The 23025-nt window shown below is 43.6% G+C and overlaps 1 protein-coding gene across 2 annotated transcripts in view; it reads left to right on the top strand.

Moving 5' to 3' along the window:
- LOC111979155 (heparan sulfate 2-O-sulfotransferase 1) overlaps window positions 1-23025 on the top strand; it is a 24969-nt gene extending 1944 nt beyond the window's left edge. For both annotated transcript variants that reach the window (XM_024009491.2, XM_070448981.1), the window contains 6 exons: window positions 18629-18873; window positions 19245-19330; window positions 19798-19936; window positions 20146-20243; window positions 20593-20750; window positions 21195-23025. In XM_024009491.2, the coding sequence (XP_023865259.1) occupies window positions 18629-18873; window positions 19245-19330; window positions 19798-19936; window positions 20146-20243; window positions 20593-20750; window positions 21195-21421 (953 nt within the window). In that variant the 3' untranslated portion in view covers window positions 21422-23025. The remainder of the gene's footprint in view (window positions 1-18628; window positions 18874-19244; window positions 19331-19797; window positions 19937-20145; window positions 20244-20592; window positions 20751-21194) is intronic.

Here is a 23025-nt window from a genome sequence, read left to right as displayed (position 1 = left end):
CTTAAGCGCCACCCCGCCTAACTATCTAGCCATTCACATCGGTTTACAACCAGCCTAACTCGGATATTATAGGCTTGAAGTCATAAACAGCGTCAATGCTTGAAGCATTGCGAAGAGCTGCTGGGCGCAAACGCACGAAACGTGCTATGTGATGAATTGCGTATGTAGCCTACTGCTGCCTACCATGCGCTTCAGTCAGACTGCCTCTATCAAAGTCATAGACCTCTAGTTAAACAATAAAACAACAGAAATATGAGCCTATAGTCATGAAATAGTGGTCAAATCCGGCAACTATCATTTCGAAAACAAAAACGTTTATGGCGTACAGTCTTCATTGATGTTTATTGGTTAGGTACAGTCGGATGCAACGAATTGTGCTTTTTTCGCAAATAGCTCTTTTGTAAATCGCATCCCCCGTTTGAGCGAACGTATGGCTGTCCTTTGTTAGGCAAGAAAATAGGCTCACACATTCCGCAACGAAGGCCAGGCGGGCCCCAAACTGCTGCATTCACCTCTGACTCTCTGTTTAGTCAAAGAGAAGACAGTGACACAATGTTCCCTAGTTAAAAGAAATTTTCATATGTGTAGCAGTGCACATATTAACTAATAGCAGGTTTAAAAATATATAACTGTGTGTATGATTTTAAAGAAAATGCGCTATTGATTGTTAATGTTTAGGTACACGGTTGGTCAGATCAACGACAGTCCTTTTCGGCCGAAGAGGCCCAACCGCAATCCCATTATATGCCAGCCGCAGGACACGCTTAGATAAACTCAAAATCAGTCAAGTTACAATCATAACCCTGTTGTACGCTTAACTAGTATTCTATGAAATGTGATTGATTGTTTTTTTAAAAGATAAGTTTAATGACCAGGCAGCAACTTACCTTGGCTTCTCTACAGCATTCCCCGCGTAACAGGCAGCGGCTCCTCGTCGGGAAGCTTTGCAATGTAAGGCCAGGTGTGTTAGAGGCGCTGTGGGCGACTAGTTAACTGTAAGGTTTGCCAAATTGAAATCCCCGAGCTGACAAGGTAAAAATCTGCCGGTTTTCTGCCCCTCCTGAACAAGGCAGTTAACCCATCCAGTCTCCAATAAGGCCGTCATTGAAAAAAGAATTCGTTCTAACTGACTTGCCCAGTTAAATAAAGATGCTAAATAAAGATGGTCTTCTGCGCTGGGGGGGAGACTTCTAGTAGGAAATGAGTTGAGTCCTCAGCGTTCTGAGGTTCGAAGTAACAAGCAAGATAAAGAAAATAAGTCTGGAAAATGGTTGCAATATTAGTTTGGCCCGAGGTGTCGGCCCTGGTCTCCTCTGCCGCGCCCCCAGCTCAAAAAATCCGAGCCAAGGCATGAGCCCCATACAAACGGGTCACCAAAAGCTCACACGCACGCACCGTATACGCACAAGTTAAAGATACACACCAACGACCTTCAGCGACCTTTCTCCAACCAATTGTTAGAACCAGCACTGACACTACACAGTAGAATCACTTAACATTGAAGTAGAGACATGTACTGACTTCACTTCTCAGGCGACCCTGGTTGATGCGGGACAAGGAAGCAATACGTGGATATGAAAGAGACAATTGAACGGTCCCAGTGTTGTCCCTCTACATCACCTAGTGTGCCACCTGCTGCCTCTAAACTATACGCGTGAGGCGATAATTAACACTATGAACCACCTCCCACACACACGACACATGCACAGAGCACACACACAACTCCCGTATATAGCCCCACTAACATAAATCTCCAAGCGCTAAATCTTCAACAACACAAGCATTTGTCCCACAGTCCGACACACACAACACACACACTAACACATCACTATACATCACATCTAGCGACACAACCAGACTAGCAGCAACAGCACAACACCGACACATAACCATCGAGCAAATCACAAGCGACACACACCACACAGCCTTTCGGAAAGAAGTAAGAAAAAAGAACAAGGACAAGGCTCCTCTGAGAGTTGTCTTATTTAGTCTTTTTATATCAGCACATTATCTGTGTCGAGTATTTTTGGCACTAGCCCTCCAAAGCGATATCCCTTCCCATGAAGAGGTCAGATAAATATCCCAGAATTGCGTGCTTTTGGTTTTGGTTATAGGGCAGTTGATCTCTTTGATAGTCGATAGAACTAGCCCCAGTAACAACTTATCTCTAGATATCTCCGTTGCTTCTCTCCTGTCCGAGAAAATAAATTTGTTTGGTTCTCATGGACAATCGCACTCCCTCCTATGACTAAGTCTATATTTCTTTTGATCAGAGAACGGACGTGTGACCGAAGAATCCTTGATTGAAAAGGCCACATGAGCATGCTGGCTTTACCGTATTAGTAGACCAACACGAAGATATTAAGTTTTTTGGGGAACGTCATGTTTTACCCATTAATGAAAAGTTTCTGGTGAACGCCACAGCACAACTTACCAAACTTAAGCAACGACATTTCTCAGAACGATCCAATTCCACCAAATTAGCAAACCTGTATAAATGCCCGTTGCGTTGAAAATTAAATTAAACCAATTGCACACCTACAATTAAGAGGACATGACCAGAACAGGATCCGAGATGGACACGGCCATTCCTCGTAAAGAGCCATAGTGACTTTTCTCAATCTATGCCCCACCATAGTGCATACGTTGTCAACTAATATGGAACGCATTGCTAAGATTATAGGCTAAGTTAGTGTTAATGCTGATATTTGGTAATGTCCTTCTTGCTATACTATCAGCCCCTAGCAATTTTCCTACCATTAGGCCAGATGAAAGGAGTCTTCTTTTTTTGGGATAACCTTTGACCACTAGAATACTAACATTCAGCCCCTTTGCCGAGAAGATCACCTACTATAGGGCCAGGAGAAAATAGATCTGCGCCTTACCTCCCGAGATCCCCTGACCTAACTGTTTTCAGATCTGTCCCTTTAGTGGCCATCATTCCTTTCAGGAGAAACTCTTCTATTGATAAGTCTTCTCCTCATTAGCCACACAGCTATTTTTCCTTGTCTCCTATGCATGTTTTCAATGCAAAACCGTAGTAATTCTCGCAGCTGTAAAATGAAATAGAGTGGTGAGTCCCTTCTGCCGTTCTAGAGCACACAATTATTGTTGCTCCTGGTCCAAAAGCCCGGGCCATACACTTAGTTACCTTTCAATTGCTAACTGTAGCAGCCTGTCCATTTTCAAAAATAGCGATGAGCTATGCGAACCACACTTAATCCCATGGCATATATTCTAATAACTCACTAAAGGCAACCCAGTCCTCTAAAAGCGTTTATGGTTATACACGCCTGAGGTTTAATGGATTTTCTTAATTTTTGTATGTTATATAGGGAGGTATAATGTCTCTTCTTGCTATCTAAGTTCCAGGAGATTAAGCGTGCTTGTGAGCCTCCTCCTAGGTCTGTATACTAGTTCGAAAAGAAGTTTGCGTTCGGCCCTAGTAAAAATGTTTAGCTCAACATGTAGCGTTTCAAACGTCACTCGCTCTGAGACTTGGAGTAGTTCCCTTGCTCTGCAAGGGCCGTGGCTTTTGTGGAACGATGGGTAACGATGCTTCGAGGGTGGCTGTTGTCGATGTGTTCCTGGTTCGAGCCCAGGTAGCGGCGAGGAGAGGGATGGAAGCTATACTGTTACACTGGCAATACTAAAGTGCCTATAAGAACATCCAATAGTCAAAGGTATATGAAATACAAATCGTATAGAGAGAAATAGTCCTATAATTCCTATAATAACTACAACCTAAAACTTCTTACCTGGGAATATTGAAGACTCATGTTAAAAGGAACCACCAGCTTTCTCATGTTCTAAGCAAGGAACTTAAACGTTAGCTTTCTTACATGGCACATATTGCACTTTCATTATTTATTTGAGGCTAAATTGATTTTATTGATGATTCATTCAGTATTGTTGTAATTGTCATTATTACAAATAATTTTTTGGGTCCGCCAATAATCGGTATCGGTATCGGCGTTGAAAAATCATAATCGGTCGACCTCTAGTTGTAATTGTCATTATTACAAATACATTTTAAAAAATCGTCCGATTAATCGGTATCGGATTTTTTGGTCCTCCAATAATTGCTATCGGTATCGGCGTTGAAAAATGATAATCGGTCGACCTCTACTCCAGTCATGTTTGATCGGGTTCAAGTCCGGATTCTGACTGGGCCTCTCAAGGACATTCAGAGACTTCTCTCGAAGCCACTCCTGCGTTGTCTTGGCTTTGTGCTTAGGGTCATTGTCCTGTTGGAAGGTGAACCTTCGCCCTAGTCTGAGGTCCTGAGTGCTATGGAGCAGGTTTCCATCAAGGATCTCTCTGTACCTTGCTACGTACATCTTACCCTCGATACTGACTAGTCTCCCAGGCCCTGCCTCTGAAAAACCCCAGAGCATGATGYTGCYACCACCATGCTTCAATGTAGGGATGGTACTAGGTTTCCTCCAGATGTGACCCCTGGTATTCAGGCCAAAGAGTTCAATCCTGGTTTCATCAGACCAGAGAATCTTGTTTGTCATGGTCTGAGAGTCCTTTAGGGGCCTTTTGGCAAACTCCAAGCGGGCTGTCATGTGCCTTTTACTGAGGAGTGGCTTCTGTCTGGCCACTCTACCATAAAGGCCTGATTGGTGGAGTGCTGCAGAGATGGTTGTCCTTCTGGAAGGTTCTCACATCTCTACAGAGGAACTCTGGGGCTCTGTCAAAGTGACCATCGCGTTCTTGGTCACCTCCCTGACCAAGGCCSCTCTCCCCCGATTGCTCAGTTTGGCCGGGTGGCCAGCTCTTGAAAGAGTCTTGGTGGTTCCGAACTTCTTCCATTTTAAGAATGATGGTACCTTCAATGCTGCAGACATGTTTTGGTACCCTTCCCCAAATCTGTGCCTCGACACAATCCTGGCTCTGAGCTCTAGGGACAATTCCTTCGACCTCATGGCTTGGTTTATGCTCTGACATGCACTGTCAACTGTGGGATCTTATGTGGACAGGTGTGTGTCGAGTCTCATAGCAAAGGGTCTGAATACTTATGTAATTAAGGTATCATTTTTTTTTTTTTTTTTTACATTTGCAAAAATGTCTAATCCTGTTTTTGCTTTGTCACTATGGGGTATTGTGTGCGAGTATATTGTCGAGGAACATTTTGTATTTAATCCATTTTAAAATAAGGCTATGACGTAACATGTGGAAAAAGGGAAGGGGTCTCAATACTTTCCGAATGCACTGTATTTCCTGTAKCGTCCTCTTATGCCAGCTAGGTACATTTTGTAGAAACGTGAAGTTTAACATTAGCACGTGGAGGTGGGGCTGACGGTGTGCTTTCCTCATTGGCTGTAACTCTAGATGGGTGTATATGCTATACTTGCTAAGAGCAGTGTAAATTGAAGCGTTGTTTATAAACCTGTCACCTCATGGCCCATGTAACTAACTATGTATCTACATTTAACCACCACACCAGTCTCCACAACATTTACATTTTAGTCATTTAGCAGACGCTCTTATCCAGAGCGACATACAGGAGCAATTAGGGTAAAGTGCCTTGCTCAAGGGCACATTYGATTTTTCACCTAGTCTGCCCAGGGATTCCACCCAGCGACCGTTTGAGTTACTGGCCCAACACGCTTAACCGCCAGGCTAYCTGCTGCTCCATGAGGAGCAATGAGCTAAGTAAGTTCCCACTCGCCACGATGTTACAGCAAGCTCAATGATTGTGGTTGGTTTGCCAGAGCTTGGTTGAATTGTTTTCTCGCGTTGTACCTGAGTGAAACATCCTAAGGGAGGTTTTGTCTTTTATTTCTTACACTGCTTTAATAATTCATGAAAAAGAGGCCTTTTAATGCAGAGGAGAAAGGGTACTGTACATGCATTGTGAATGTGTTTGGAGAGAGTGACACAATGATGTAGGAATGCCTTCTGCTCAACATTCATTCATTGCCTGCGCTGCGACTTCTTAAAGAGTCGGACCTGAATTATCTTCCATTTCCACACTGGGCACCAACCTCCTTACTGCTGAGTGCCCTGGACAGGAATTTGCTCATGAAAAGACCTTGCCATCCACAGACTGACATCAAGTACTTTGAAAAGAGTTATACTATTTGATGTGATTGACAGTAGCCTTGAGCATGGCTTTGAAAAGTCCATCTCAGTGCAGTGCTAGGAGGACCAGTATATCATCGCTGATGTGGTCAAGTTCCTAGTTCACGTCTTGGACGTTTGAATGCTTTCAATTATAATAATGAATCTGAACATTATAAAAAGTCAAAATCCTGATACACTAATCAAATCAAAATCAAACTTTATTTGTCACATGCGCCGAATACAACARGTGTAGACTTCACAGTGAAATGCTTACTTRCAAGCCCTTAACCAACAGTGCAGTTCAAGAAGAAGAAAATATTTACCAAGTAGGCTAAAATAAAAAGTAATAATAAAAAGTAACACAATAAGAATAACGAGGCTATATACAGGGGGCACCGGTACCGAGTCAGTGTGCGGGGGTACAGGCTAGTTGAGGTAATCTGTACATGTAGGTAGGGGTGAAGTGACTATGCATAGATAACAAACAGCGAGTAGCAGCAGTGTACAAAAGGGAGGGGGGGGTCAATGTAAATTGTCCTGTGGCGATTTTATTAATTGTTCAGCAGTCTTATGGCTTGGGGGTAGAAGCTGTTGAGGAGCCTCTTGGTCCTAGACTTGGCCCTCCGGTACTGCTTGCCGTGCGGTGACTGGAGTCTCTGACAATTTTATGGGCTTTCCTCTGACCACCTATTATATAGGTCCTGGATGGCAGGAAGCTTGGCCTCAGTGATGTACCTTGCAGTTCGCACTTCCCTCTGTAGCGCCTTACGGCCAGATGCCGAGCAGTTACCATACCAGGCGGTGATGCAACCGGTCAGGATGCTCTCGATGGTGCCAAATCTTGTCAAATCTTTTCAGTCTCCTGAGGGGGAAAGATTTTGTCATGCCCTCTTTATGACTGTCTTGGTATGTTTGGACTAGAGGTCGACCGATTTAATTGGAATAGCCGATTTAATTAGTGCCGATTTTTGAAGTTTTCATAATCAGCATTTCTGGACACCGATCATGGCCGATTACATTGCACTCCACAAGGAGACTGTGTGGCAGGCTGACCACCTGATACGTGAGTGTAGCAAGGAGCTATGGTAAGTTGCTAGCTAGCATTAAACTTATCTTATAAAAAACAATCAATCTTAACATAATCACTAGTTAACTACACATGGTTGATGATATTACTAGTTTAACTAGCTTGTCCTGCGTTGCATATAATCAATGTGGTGCCTGAAATTGTGTCACTTCTCTTGTGTTCATTGTAAGCAGAGTCCGGGTATATGCAGCAGTTTGGGCCGCCTGGCTCGTTGCGAACTGTGTGAAGACCACAACAAGGCCCTAATTAATTTCCCAGAATTTTACATAATTATGACATAACATTGAAGGTTGTGCAATGTAACAGAAATATTTAGACTTATGGATGCCACCCGTTCGATAAATTATGGAACGGTTCCGTATTTCACTGAAAGATKAAACGTTTTGTTTTCGAGATGATAGTTTCCGGATTTGACCATATTAATGACCTAAGGCTCGTATTTCTGTGTGTTTATTATAATTAAGTTAATGATTTGATAGAGCAGTCTGACTGAGCGGTGGTAGGCAGCAGCAGGCTCGTAAGCATTCATTCAAACCGCACTTTCCTCCGTTTGCCAGCAGCTTTTCGCAATGCTTGAAGCACAGCGCTGTTTATGACTTCATGTCCATCAACTCCCGAGATTAGGCTGGCAATACTATAGTGCCTATAAGAACATCCAATAGTCAAAGGTCTATGAAATACAAATGGTATAGAGAGAAATAGTCCTATAATAACTACAACCTAAAACTTCTTAACTGGGAATATTGAAGACTCATGTTAAAAGGAACCACCAGCTTTCATATGTTCTCATGTTCTGAGCAAGGCACTTAAACGTTAGCTTTTTTTTACATGGCGCATATTTCACTTTTACTTTCTTCTCCAACACTGTGTTTTTGCGTTAACCGCGTTGAAAAATCAATCTGTCGACCTCTAGTTTGGACCATGATAGTTCGTTGGTGATGTGGACRCCAAGGAACTTAACTCTCGAACCGCGCCACTACAGCCTCGTTGATGTTAACGGGGGCCTGTTCGGCCCSCCTTTTCCTGTAGTCCACGATCAGCTCCTTAGTCTTGCTCACGTAAAGGGAGAAGTTGTTGTCCGGGCACCACACTGCCAATTCTCTGACCTCCTCCCTATAGGCCGTCTCATCGTTGTCGGTGATCAGGCCTACCTCTGTTGTGTCCTCAGCAAACGTAATGATGGTGTTGGAAGGAAGTTGCCCGTCAGGAAGTCCAGGATCCAGTTGCAAAGGGAGGTGTTTAGTCCCAGAGTCCTTAGCTTAGTGATGAGCTTCGTGGGCACTGTGCTATTGAACGCTGAGCTGTAGCCTACATATCCATCAACTTCTGCTCAACGACCAACACTTTTTCGGGACTCCCGAGTGGCGCAGTGGTCTAAGGCACTTTATCGCAGTGCTAGCTGCGTTACTACAGATCCTAGTTCGATACCGGGCTGTGTCGCAGCCGGCTGCGACTGGGAGACCCACGAGGCGACTCACAATTGGCCAAGCGTCGTCCAGGTTAGGGGAGGGTTTGGCCCGCCAGGATGTCCTTGTCCCATCGCGCTTTAGCGACTCCTGTTGCTGGCCGGGCGCATGCACGCTGACACGGTCGCCAGGTGTACAGTGTTTCCTCCGACACATTGGTGCGGCTAGCTTCCGGGTTAAGCGAGCATTGTGTGAAGAAGCAGGGTTGTGTTTCTGAGGACGCATGGCTTTTGACCTACGCGTCTCCCGAGTCCRTACGGGAGTTACAGCGATAAGACAAGACTGTAACTACCAATTGGGGAGAAAAAGGGGTAAAAAAAAAAGACCAACTCTTCCGTTGGTGTTAATTACACGTGTATCAAGTAGGACTCTGGTCGAGGCCTGGTTGTCATTCATTTAGCCTCGTTAGTAGGTTAATTGAGAAGTGGCCAACTTGACTCCCTCTGATCAAACTCTTGCGTCACCAAGTTCACACCTCAGCCATCTCCTCACTTTCAACTCCTACACTCTCTCTTTCTCTTGCTCTTTCTCTTTTTCACCATTATCCGGAGCACTCAGATTGCCTTTGAACTCCTTTTGACACCATGGAGCTGTTTTTAGCCTCCCCCAGGGTTATAAAATGGAGGCATACACTGGCAGTCTGCTGSTATTCACTAAATAGTGGTTACTGGACATCTCTATGTGTCTCAGCACTCTGAAACATGCCATTTGAGTGCCTAATGGATTGGATCCCACTGTGGAAACACAGGTGTCAGGAATGGATTTGGTGTGGGCAGAGTACTAATGGCCCTAAGCTCGAGCAGTTAGGGCCCTGATTGGTGTATTTATGGGCATTGGCTTGCACTTTAAAGAAGAATGTTTTCCCGTGAAGTTCTGTGCTACATTTCCGTGCACAGTTGCGGATGACTGACAGGCTAATCACGGTGCTATGAACTGTTTCGCACCCCGGAGTGTAATTGAGACCGCTCTCCTTGCGCCGCAGTGTTCCCTTGTCGGGTTTCCAAGGGGTTTGACGAACGATGCGGTCGGTGTGGTTAAGCATGCGTGAAAGCAGGTGGGTGACTTATCGCTTTTATAACACTGATCAACATCCCTCTGAGAGACTCAGCTGTAACAGAGCTTCTGTAGACGCATTGTAAGAATACCAAGCATCATTATAACTGATAATCATGTTACTTTTCATCAGAGTCCTTCCTTTGCTAATCAATAACCATAAACAGCCTCTTTATCTGGAGCCTGGGATGCTATTGTAGTGCAAGATGCTAATCCCCTGTGGCCAAACAGGCCTTTCCCAATTTCCAACTTACATCCAAAAGCTATCTTCYGCTTCAAAGCTACGGGGGGAGGRGTGGGGGGTGGTGAGATTTAATTTTCATCTCAACACAGAAATATTTAAATCCCTGGCTGCTCACATCATAAKCCTTAACAAAAGGAGGGGAGAGAAACATGCCTGCAGCATTTTAAAACCAATTTCATCAGAGAATAGAGGGATAAGGCAGTCTGGCTGAACTGTTCCGCTCCTCCTGTCTTGCATATAACTTCCATCTTGTATACAGCAGCCGAATAGAGCCTCACAGTGGAGGTGTCATARTAACCAGAAAAGGTGACTTTTATCAATATATTCGTCTCTATTTACTTTGATTCKAAAATGCTAATTTGCGTCAAAGTAGACATCATGCAAAACTACAAATCCCTGCAAGCTCCTGCACGTCATCTCGAGCTGACACTTTTGCTAACAGGTATTGTGTCCATTTAAAACTTACACAAGACAGTTCACATAATTGTCATTTTAAAGAATGTAGCCAATTTTTATTAATTACTACATTTAGCTAACATTAGATAGTTAATCCAGAGATTCTTACCTTTGCCTTGATTCGGCAGTCTCGTCCAGATCATCATGGCATTTGTAGTTCTTTATGATAGCCACATTAGCAGATAATTAGCATTWMATTTTTGGGGGGTAAATACAGACGAATATAAGTCGCCTTGTCAAAACATCACGCCARSGTAAGYCTMCATGAAACACAGCCCTTATTTTAAATGTTTCTAAAATCCCCTATGGGAAAAATGTATGGTGGGAAAAAGATTGGAACCATTTCCTGTTTGATCGCTAGGTTTTATAGGTATTATGACTCATACTGTGGTACTCTATCCTGGCTTGGCTTTCATCTGCTGTGGTACAGTGCATCTTGTACTATCAGCTCTGGGGGGGAACTGAAAGTTTCTCTGCTGCTGTGGCCCGCTCTCCTTGTCAGACTTTCTCTTCAGCGTTGCAATGCACTGTGAGTGCTGGCAGTCTCGCACACAGTGTGCCGAGACTCTGGGGAGTGGGGACAGCATCTCACCACAGAAGTGGTATGTCACAGAAAGGCCAGTTGGAACACTTGAGATGTTCTTGTTCATGAATGATCTCAATCAATTCATTAGCTGCTGCCATAGTTCATGTAGCCTGGTTAAACCAGACTGAACGCTGCGCTCTCCATTGTTCAGTCTGGTTTAACCAGGCTATAGTTCTTGAGGAGTAGTATTGAGAACCGCTTGTGACCATAGAGGAACATTTTTGGTGTCCGTTTCCTTCCTCCTACTTGGTTGCTATGACAGCCGATGATGGATCTGATCTCACATCAACAACACTGGAGTTCTCTGTTGGGCTTCCTCTGTGGAGCTTTGGGTCCTATTAACCTATTAGCCACTCCTCATCTGTCCTATAAATAGCTGCCCTCAGAATTGCCCGAACATTTGTGGAGTTTTCCCTGGACTCCTGTCTATGCATTATTAACACTTATGGGGGAGAGAATCACATTTCTGTGTTGTACAATAACTAGCCTACACCTGCATTGTTATGTAAGCTGTTTATTTCTGTGATGTTATTTTTTWAACATTTGGACAGTAATACAGTTTCTCACATGAACCGTTTGCCGTACCATTTCTTAAGTGGTGGTGGACATGGAGAAATGACTGCTGTCTCTTCCTGTGATTCTGGATAGATAGTGTTATTGACAGAACCTGATATTTTCCCCCTATTTCAAGCAGTAGGCTAATTGCCCTGCTTAGTCAATGACAAGTCCTGCCAAGAGATCTAGACAAATCAATTGTCCACCCCACAGAGCAGCCCTTGCCAAGGCATAGAATTATTAGCCTGTAAAGCCTGCCATCTGTGTAAATTATCATCTCAAATAACTGCCCGTTTTTGATGGGCGGAASTGAAGCTGTCTTTTTTTCCGATATCGTATAAGCTCACCTTGTCAGATAAAATGAGCTTTGATTGCAGAGAAAAATTGCAGGGTTAAGTTAACTATGATTATTACCTTATGTTAGCATTAAGGTACCAATGTCTGTGCTAAGCTTGCAGTGRTACAGTAGCTTGGTACCATACTTAATGTATCCTACTATTGACACTAGACATACTAACTACACCAGCATTTCTCAACCTTTTCTGTACCAGGGACTGGCAGTGTTTYCCCTATATTCGTGCACACTGAAAAAATATATAAACGTATCATGTGAAGTGTTGGTYCCATGTTTCATGAGCTTAAATAAAAAGATCCCAGAAATGTTCAATACGCACAAAAAGCTTATGTCTGAAATTTTGTGCGCAAATGTGTTTACATCCCTGTTAGTGAGCATTTCTCCTTTGCCAAGATAACCAATCCACCTAACAGGTGTAGCATATTAAGAAGCTGATTAAACTGCATGATCATTACACCGGTGCACCAATCAAAGGCCACTCTAAAATGTGCAGTTCTGTCACACAACATAATGCCACAGATGTCTCAAGTTTTGAGGGAGCGTGCAATTGGCATGCTGAATGCAGGAATGTCCACCAGAGCTGTTGCCAGAGAATTGAATGTTAATTTCTCCAGCATAAGCCGCCTCCAATGTTATTTTAGAGAATTTGGCCGTACGTCCAACCGGCCTCACAACTACAGACAACGTGTAACCACGTCAGCCCAGGACCTCCACATCCGGCTTCTTCACCTGCGGGATCATCTGAGACCAGCCACCCGGACAGCTGATGAAACTGTGGGTTTGCACAATTGAAGAATCTTTGCACAAACTATCAGAAACCGTCTCAGGGAAGCTCATCTGAATCCTGGTTTCAACTGTACCGGTCAGATGGCAGACGGTGTTTCTGGTGTCGTGTGGGCGAGCGGATTACTAATGTCAACGTTGTGAACAGAGTGCCCCATGGTAGCGGTGGGGTTATGGAATGGGCAGGCATAAGCTAAGGACAACAAACACATTTGCTTTTTATCAATGACAATTTGAATGCAAAGAGATACCGTAACGAGATCCTGAGGCCCATTGTCATGCCATTCATCCGCCGCCATCACCTCATGTTTCAGCATGATAATGTCCCAAGGATCTGTACACAATTCCTGGAAGCTGAAAATGTCCCACTTCTTCCATGGCCTGCATGCTCACTAGACCCATTGACCATGTTTGGGATGCTCTGGATCGACGTGTATGACAGCGTGTTCCAGTTCCCGTCAATGTCCAGCAACTTCACACAGCCATTGAAGAGGAGTGGGGCAACATTCCACTGGCCACAATCAACAGCCTGATCAACTTTATGTGAAGGAGATGTGAGGCAAATGCTGCATGAGGAAAATGGTGATCACACCAGATACCGACTGGTTTTCTGATCCCCCCCCTACTTTTTATTTATTAAGGTATCTGTGACCAACAGACACGTATCTGGATTCCCACTCATGTGAAATCCATAGATTAGGGACTAATGCATTTATTTCAATTGACTGATTTCCTTATATGAACTGTAACTCTTTTAAAAATTGTTGCATGTTGTGTTTTATATTTTTGTTCAATGTAGCATAAACTAACCCTAATAATTTTGGGGATGGTAAAAACTAAAAACCAGATGTAAAGTATGTAGAAAATATAATGGAACAATATATTTGTTATATTAAGATCATCTTTGAAAACTAACAATCACCACTAGACGGGAGAATCTACAATTCCAAAAATGCCATGGCATGGGGCCCCCATTGATTTTTGTTATAATGTTTGAGTCACTCCGATAGCATAAGCCCGTGGTCACCAACCTTTTCTGAGTCAAGATCACTTTCGGAGTCAAAAAGCAAGCAGAGATTTACCATTCAGATTTTAAAAATAAAAAAATAAAATAAAAACCTGACTTAAAAAATGTAAGCCTATGCAACATGAATAAACTTAGTTGTCACAGCATATTGGCGTTGTGCTTGGCCTGCTAATATTGTTCTGCTAAGACCATATTATATTTCATAACTCGAGCTTTGATAACAGAATATATCAGTTGGTGTATCACTTGCGATGCACAGCTTTGCTTAAATTGAAATTAATTAGCTTTTTTATTTGACTGGAATGATGGTACCTGCAGCTGATGGTCAGTCTCAGCGGAGGGAGGGAGAGGGCAGTAGAGGGTCTGCCTCTCACTGTCCCTGTTCTCTCCTTTCCTCCGGTGAGACTGACCAGAGAGGACACCGTCCTCCTCCTGATGGCTACTGGAATTGCACCACATGACTTCTGCCTCATGCACAAATTCATGTTGTTCCTTTGACTAGAGAAAGTGAAATATTCCTCAATATTAAAATACACATGGCGAGCTGCTAATAATAAAAACACAAAAGTGTTATGCTTTGTGAAAGTGTTGGGGGAAAAAGTGTTGACAGTGCTGAATAAAAACAAATAACTCACTCATAAAAACAGCAGCTCTATGCTTTTTTTCTTTGACAGTTTTTATCTGGTCATGGTTTTAAAAGTTATGAAATCTCATGCAGGCTAGTATCCAACTGTGGGTTCTTGGAAGCTATAGGCATGGTGATTGGAGCTATCCGATTGGCCAGCGCAGTAGGCGCACTTGATTTAACTACAGCTCTCCTGGTCCGCCGGGTAGGTGGAGTCTGTCCCTTCAGACAAATGAAATGGTTAAAAATAGGAACACTTTGGCTACCTGGCGCGCAGGGCTTCTGAATCAAGTGCACCTTCTGGCAAAAGTGCAAAGTCAAATAAAAATAAAGGAGCCTTTATTGTTTGCTTTTCTACAGACATTTTGGTGATCGACTAGGAGTGCCTAGAGGATCGACCAGTCGATCGCTCGACCGGTTGGTGACCACTGGCATAAGCCATGGCAAAATGTGTAGAATTGCAGGAAATTTGCGTTAAAAACCCCAACATTTTGTATCTTCAGCCAAGAGGGCTTCTAAAACCGTGCCATTGGTCAGGTCCACTACCACGGGGCATGACCAATGGCACTCTATTGTGATACTCGTATTGATGCTGTAATAAGGTTCTAGTCAGTCCCAATCAAGAACCTCCCTAAAAACTGACTGCACAGGGCATGTTTTGTCTGCTGACAAGATTTTTGGTCTGGTTTCACTGACCATAGATGCGTGTGTTTTCTCCCATGAGGAAAATAGGCTACTTAACAAGATACCTTGTCTGTTAGAAATGGGCTGCTTCCACATACAGATTTATATTGGCATGTGTAAATAGAGCATGTGAGTGCTTAGTTATTCAGTTTCCACTGCACCTCTGTTGATGCCAGCGAAATATCTCCACTTGCTTGGGCTAAACTGTACTAGCCGTCCGAGTGTCGTTTCTCATTTTCTGCCTTGTGTCCTCACCCGGCTCGGCCCAGCCGTCTCTCTCCCAGCTGTCTACACCTTAGCCGCCAGGCTAGACGTGAATGAGAGCTTTCATGGGCCATCAATGCAGCAGTTGTCTCCAAGCCAGGAACCCCCCCCCCCAGCTACGGTAATCTGTCCTAAAAAGAGCACTTAACGAATTAAATTGTAACTCATGGTGCCTCCGTCATTTATTTGCAAACACTGCAAGATTGTGATGAGGTGTCTGTGTCATACATTTGTTTGAAACAGTAGTTCTGTACAGTCGTTGATCAAGCATTTGGTTGAACAGGCTCCTTTTGAATCCCCAGTTCCTGCAGCTGTGAAAGGCTAGCCCAAGGGTCCCTTGTACAATATGCTTGAAATTACTAATCACACACTCCTATTACCACCTGGCTGTGTATGCACTCTGGTAAACAAATATTGCAGGTGCCACAGGCCGCATCGAAGCTTACTGTATATAAATAAATAAAAAATACCACTTCATATTTATTTATTTTTTTAGCAGCAACCTAGATCTCCTCCCTGTCGTACTCCATTGATTTTGCAATCCAGCGCTACTGAAGCAGAACCATACAAGGCTTCTAGCTTTCAGGCTCTCTATTACCCCTCAGCCTAGGCTTGTGCTCGAGGGGCGAACCCGCTCAGGGATGAAGAGCTGCGGAGTATGATGGATGTATGAGCTGCCTGGAGAAAGGATCATCTTCTYCCCGGTTTTTATTATCCCATAAGATCGTATGAGACACCATAACACACCACAAACTGTCATATTCACGGATTTCCCGCCGAAGACGAATGATGATTGGAAATGGGCAATTCTAATCTAGCGTGAAATTGTTTTAGTAAATATTGCTATCTCGGCTGGCATTTTAGAATATGTATTCAGAACAATAGGCATCGGCTTAGTTGTTGTAGTGTTTAAGACTGTGTTGCCAGTTCCACCATAGGTCATAATTARCTGGAAATGGCGAGGGGGAACCAACGGAAAWGGTGACTGAATGGAAGCACACTGTGTGGTCAGAGTGATTCATCAATACAGAGCGGGTCTTTGTCTACTAATTAAATGACCTCAGACTCAACCATTAGCTTAAGTGTGTGTGTGTGTGGCGCCCTCTGCTCGGACACAGTGGGGTTTTAACTAAGCTTGTTCAACACAGTAGACTACAATAAACTGTACCTCCCTGTTAATTGTTGGCACTGAACACAATGCCCTGAACTAGTGGCTTGGGGCCTGTTTAAGTTCAGCTCGTTATGTTTTAGGGCTAGGGAGTGCTGATCCTGATTCAGTTGTTACAGTCCGTGACTACGGTCTCCAATGTTAGGACACGCTGTGGGAATACGCTAAGGCCTAGAGATCTGGGCTCCACATAAGGCTGCGTTCAGACAGGCATCCCAATTTTTTGGGATCATTTTCAGAGCTGATCTGATTGCTCAAAATACCAATTGGTGAAAAAAATCTGAATTTGGCTGCCTGTCTAAACGCAGCCTTAGCATCTGAGTGGGAGTGCTGATCTAGGAACAGGTCTCCAACTGTCCATATAATATAATTCATTATGATCTAAAAGGTGAAACCGATCCTAGATCAACACTCGTACTGATATGAAAATGATAACTGCTCTTTTATGGCTTTGTGCTTTAGGTGACGTGTGGATAGATGTCTCTCCTAGCTATACATTCTGGGTGTTACTTATGACCATATTTATCTATGTTCATCATGACAACAGACGACCATAGACTGCCGCCTGTCACAGCCCAGTATCGTGGCTAGCACCAGTTGCTAGCACGGTTGGTTAGCGCTAGCTTTGATCAGTGGGACATTAGCAGCTGCCTGGGAGGGTGTAAAAAGGGAGGGGGCTGTGTATGTGGGGATGGTAAAGGGGGTTTGGGGGTTGGGGGGTTGGGAGTGCAGCGTGATCACAGATTACATCTTATTCTCTGTGCCAGCTGCCAGCATGGCCTGGCATGGCTTGGCATGGCGTTCCCATGAGTATTAGATGCTGGATTGTTGATCTGTTCCAGCACAGATCTGAGCCAATGTTACCACTAGTCAATCTGAGACTGATTTAGACCTGGGATAGGAGAGCCAAACGGCAATGGCTCAGGCCTACAGCGTTGTCTGTTTATTCACAGTTAGTCACATACATTTCTATCTGATACAGCTACTGTAAGGTCAGCAGGTATCCTAGTGTTTAAGAGCTTTGGGCCAGTAACCTAAAGGTCGCTGGTTCGAATCCCCAAGTCGTTTAGGTGAAAAATCTGTCAATGTGACCTTGAGCAAGGCACTTAACCCAAATTGCTCCTGTAAGTCGCTCTGGATAAGAGCGTCTGCTAAATGACTCAAATCTAAATTATATATAGAGAGGACACAGTATTCCCATTCCCAGAAAGAGGAGAGTATTTAGGCCATGCATACTCAGACATCTGTGAGATATAACAGGGATAGACTCCAGGCTGTGGTGTGACACAAAGGACTCCACCTCCAAAAACCACAAGAAAGTGGAGTCCGACACCCACCATCTCCGATTGTTCTGAAATCTTTTCTGTAGTTAGAAACATAAGATTAGCATTCCTGAAAGGCTATTTTGTTGAAAGATGATTTGAACACTGAGGAATTAAGCTAATTGATTGCACCCACATTGGCCATTTTCAATTTATAGGATTCATATAATAATTAACAAATATAGTACCCCACATCCCTATTTGGACCAAACCTCTTAAAGACATGCTCTGGAACTTTAGTGACTACTAAGTCTTTTTTTAAACCTCCCACTTTGGGCTGGATGTGTCAGTGTATGCCTAGTTCATACATGCAGAATTACTGTCTTACCTCAATTAGACACCAAGTCCCTAGTTTGAAAGTGACTGTTTTTCTGAAATCTGTGCTGCACCATTTTCCCTACACCCCCTCCCCTACCCAGCTTCAGCCCCTACCCATTTGAGTGACCGCTAGCAACATGCACACACTGTAGCAAGAGAGGGAACAATGATGTGGTTGGGGACCACTTTTAGCTCGTGAGCTCTACTTTTAAAACTACTGGTGAAAAAGTATACAAAAGTACCGGAGAATCTCTTTAACAATGATTAAGGCATGAGGGATCTAAATAAATGGTCAAACCCCACACCAAGCGCACCCCAAAGGCCAGTACACAGTATCAGTTCTCTATGTTTGACAGGTATAATGAAGCTTTGGAGTATTATTCATACAATGTAATGTATTCTCAGTGAATTTGGTGATTGTTTATTTTTTTCTGTTCTTTATATTATGTTCAGAAGGCTGGTAAAAGGATAGTTTGCACACTGATGCTAACAGAATATAGGTCCTCATGTGGGTGAACTATCCCTTTAACTCTTCTTCCTCTTCCTCCTCTTCCTCTGTGCAGAGCGGGCCATCGCGAGGCACGAGGTGCGTGAGATCGAGCAGCGGCACACACAGGACGGCCTACGGGAGCGGGAGGCCCCCTCGGCGGCCGACAGCGAGGACGTGGTGGTTATCTACAACCGCGTGCCCAAGACGGCCAGTACCTCCTTCACCAACATCGCCTACGACCTGTGTGGCAAGAACCACTACCACGTGCTGCATATCAACACCACCAAGAACAACCCAGTCATGTCCATGCAGGACCAGGTGAGAGGGTGAGGCCAGAGGCAAATCTCAACGGTCAATGGCACTCGTAGCTGATTAGAGAAAATATTGCACACAGTGGAGGCTGGTGGGTGGAGAAATTGTAGGACAGGCTCATTGAAATGGCTGGAATGTAATGAATATAAAGATATCAAACAATGGGTTTCTTCCATTCCAGCCATTAAAWTGAGCCAGTCCTCCGTTTTAATGTCACAYCAGCCGTCACTGATCGCACACTAATGTGGCAATGTTTGACCTCTGTGGAAGAGGGCGAGAGACGGAGAGATAGCGAGGGGGGAAAGTGGGAGGGTGATATTGAAGAAGGGATTGCATTGGCACATATCATGTATTAATTGTCTTGTCTACCTGCTCAGGTGCGGTTTGTGAAAAACGTGACCGAGTGGAGGGAGATGAAGCCGGCGTTCTACCACGGTCAYGTTTCTTTCCTGGACTTTACAAAGTGAGTGCCCCCTCCACTGCAGAACACATCTTACCAGATAGACTGTTGCTGCTGTCTCTCCCTTGTGGTCTTATAGAATACTACATTAATACAACATTAGAGTGCAACATTCAGACCAGATAGAATGCAACTCTCTATAGAAGGGATATGTCTTTAAATCATGTGAAAAGGGGTGGTGTCATGGCAGGTTGAAGCTTTACATCTGCAACACTGCCCTATTGAACAGGGCCCAGATTCACATCTTGATATAATATCATTAAAGGATCTCTCTAGGTTAAATACAATGGACTGTATTCTTATCTCTCTCTTTTGATCCAGGTCCTATTGAACAGGCCCCAGATTAACATCTTGTGTATTCATAGATCATCTTAGATTTAATGACACATGATCTTTGTGGCGCATCGTAACGTGCGGGTGGCATTTCATTATACCATCTATTCTTACACTAGCTCTCTGTTTTGACCCAGGTTAGGAGTAAAGAAGAAGCCCATCTACATCAATGTGATCCGTGACCCCATCGAGCGMCTGGTGTCCTACTACTACTTCCTGCGTTTTGGGGACGACTACCGGCCCGGCCTGCGGCGCCGGAAACAGGGGGATAAGAAGGTCAGTCTGCAATTCTCCTGATTATTTTGTACCAACTAGTGTATTAGTGATTAACACTGTAAAATATTGTTAACATTATGCCTACACTAAAGCTACAATCTGGGAGAAAAAAATCCCAGCAAACTATTATTATATATACAATGTATTTTCAACAGTAGAACACGCTTCCATAGGTAATTCTGTCTTTGATTGTCATTGATGTGTTTCAGACCTTTGATGAGTGTGTGTCGGCGGGAGGCTCAGACTGCGCCCCGGAAAAGCTGTGGCTGCAGATCCCCTTCTTCTGTGGTCACTACTCTGAGTGCTGGTATGTACCCCTCCTTACGTTTCATCCACAACAAGYATTCTTAACCTATAACCCCATTACACACTTCTTAATGGACTGATATATGAACAGTAGAACACCAAACATGAACCCCTTTAAAATATAACACCTCCATTAGACATGCAATATTGCATGTCTTTCTTTTCTAGAGGCCTTTATTTTMTTTTTCTCTCTTGTGATATGTATCATTCTCCTCTCTCTAGCTCATCTGTTAAGAATGCGAGACTAGCCTATTTTGCTTGATCTAAACAACATCTGATGTACAGCTGATGAAAAAATAACTTTATAAATGCATTTAATTGATTACATGATTGATTGACATCTCTTGTAGGAACGTGGGCAGTCACTGGGCCCTGGAGCAGGCCAAGTATAACCTGGTCAATGAGTACCTGCTGGTGGGGGTGACAGAGGAGCTGGAGGACTTTGTTATGATGCTGGAGGCGGCGCTGCCACGCTTCTTCAGGGGCGCCACAGAGCTCTACAGAACAGGTACTGTACCAGAGACACCACCATGCCTCTTGAGATGACCTTTTACATTGACTTTATTCATTACTTTGTCAACTAAGCAGAAATTTATTTATTTGTTTTCTGTCTTTTTAAAGCTTTTTTTCAAATTATAGTATCAGCATACTCAAATAGATTAATATGTATTTTGAGTCTTTGTAAATCGTATGTGGAATGATTACGTACCTATTTCTGAACRTGCACTTAGCTGTACCTTTGCCACATGAGAGGTGATTTGCTGTGCAAACAAAACAACACTTTCACTTGTTATTCCCCTTAGAGCAATTCTCACCTTTTTAACAGCTCTAAAAATATGCAAGTGCCTCTACATTCATTACATATATTTTTTTATATACCATTTTTAACTAAAAACTAAAATCCAAGGGCCACCTGGATTGGTAGTGATGCCATATGCCCCTTCCCCCACAGGGAAGAAATCCCATCTGAGGAAGACGAGTGAGAAGAAGCCGCCGACCAAGGAGTCCATCGCCAAGCTGCAGCAGTCGGCCATCTGGAAGATGGAGAACGAGTTCTACGAGTTTGCCCTGGAGCAGTTCCAGTTTGTCCGGGCTCACGCCGTCCGGGAGAAGGACGGGGAACTCTACCTGCTGGCTCAGAACTTCTTCTACGAGAAGATCTACCCCAAAACAAACTAACTAATGCACATGGAAGATGGACCATTCATCTAGGCTTCATCCCGTAGTCACATACACTGGACAGAGGAGAAGAGGAAGACTAATATAATCAGTGGGTCTGTGGAACTGTCTGTGTTGGACGTTATTTGGACGTTAGTCAGCAGTTTCTGAATGTCGCCCACTTAACTGACTCCTCCTCCTCGTCTCCATAGTAGCCGACAGAACTAGGAAGTGGCCTCTTCCTGGTGCGAGATAATGCCAATAGGTCATGTTCCCACCAGCATCCCAGGTCCAGGACTCCCTTTATACCTCCAGGTGAAAGGTCACAGGAGTGGTATGCTCGACGGACAGGAGACGAGTCTACTTGGCAGCTGCCCATGTTCTCTTTCTTCTGATCACATGATTTATATTTTCCGTGCAGGGGGAGGGGTTTTATTRGCCGTGTTCTGTTTGGTTTCGTTTTTGTGGTTTATTCTACTTTACTATCGTCGTCGATGGGAACATTGTCGACCCAGTTTTATACATTAAGAGGGTATCATTTTTTATGTTGTAACCCTCCCACTAATAACTTAAAAGTTGACTACTATGTTATCTTGGAGTTTACCTATATGAACTGCAGACGTTTTTCCAAAATCTAAATCCTGTGACCTCCATAGACTTGAGTGACAGATGCACCCTGTTCACGACTGTGGTACTACTATTAACTATTAAGTGTTTGATACTATACTATACTATACTAATTTAGTTGTTTTCTGACTCTTTCACCCRTTTGGATTATTGCTAGGTGGAATGTGAAGTGTTTACACATGATTTAATTAAACTATGGAAGAAGACAGACAACTGACCATTTAGTTGCTGTACATAATACTAATTTAAATCTGGATCAAACAGTTATTCTATATCAAGAGGACTTACTATTATTAACTTATTTCAGCTCTGGTATAACACATTTAGTTAATGAGCCATTTTATAGATTTTTCTCTCAGCTTTTGTTATTTTCTCTATATTGGCAAGAGACCATTTTATTTTTGTGCTTTTACTGTCATAACCCAAAGATCTCCCAAGTCTGTTGTTTTGCTGCTTTAAACTCATGAACTTGCTGAATTTCTTGACACGATATTTGATGACTGAATTTAGATGTTATTTTGCTATTCCCCTTAGGATCATAACTTGCAACCCATTTTCATTACATTTGTATGGTTATTATGTAAGACTGTAACCTAACCCATGTGTGCACTGCTAACTGCTGACACTGCTAACTGCTGACACTGCTAATGCCAATTTCGGTTCATCTATTGATGGCCTTAATACAGACACTGATCAGATCATCTCTGTGACTCAGCCCAGCAACAGTGACTGCAGTGCTGGAGCACTAGAACAGCCTACAAAAGTGTTGTGAAGAAGTGACTTTCCCAACTAATCAAGCCCTAGCCCCGACGTTGAGGCAGCAGAAGTACTAAAAGCAAAGGGATTTTGTTCACAGGGGACTATAAAAGAGAGGTCGACTCCCCGAGGTGAGTTGTAATGTTGGGATGGTAGRCAGGCAGTAAAAACCAAACAATGGTGATCATGTCAGACACATTGCTTGTGTTCTCATGTCATTAAAGAGGCACTTCACCATGTGA

Source organism: Salvelinus sp. IW2-2015, linkage group LG19 (genome assembly GCF_002910315.2).
Source record: "Salvelinus sp. IW2-2015 linkage group LG19, ASM291031v2, whole genome shotgun sequence".
NCBI lineage: Eukaryota > Metazoa > Chordata > Actinopteri > Salmoniformes > Salmonidae > Salvelinus > Salvelinus sp. IW2-2015.
This window is presented reverse-complemented; position numbering and strand designations above follow the sequence as displayed.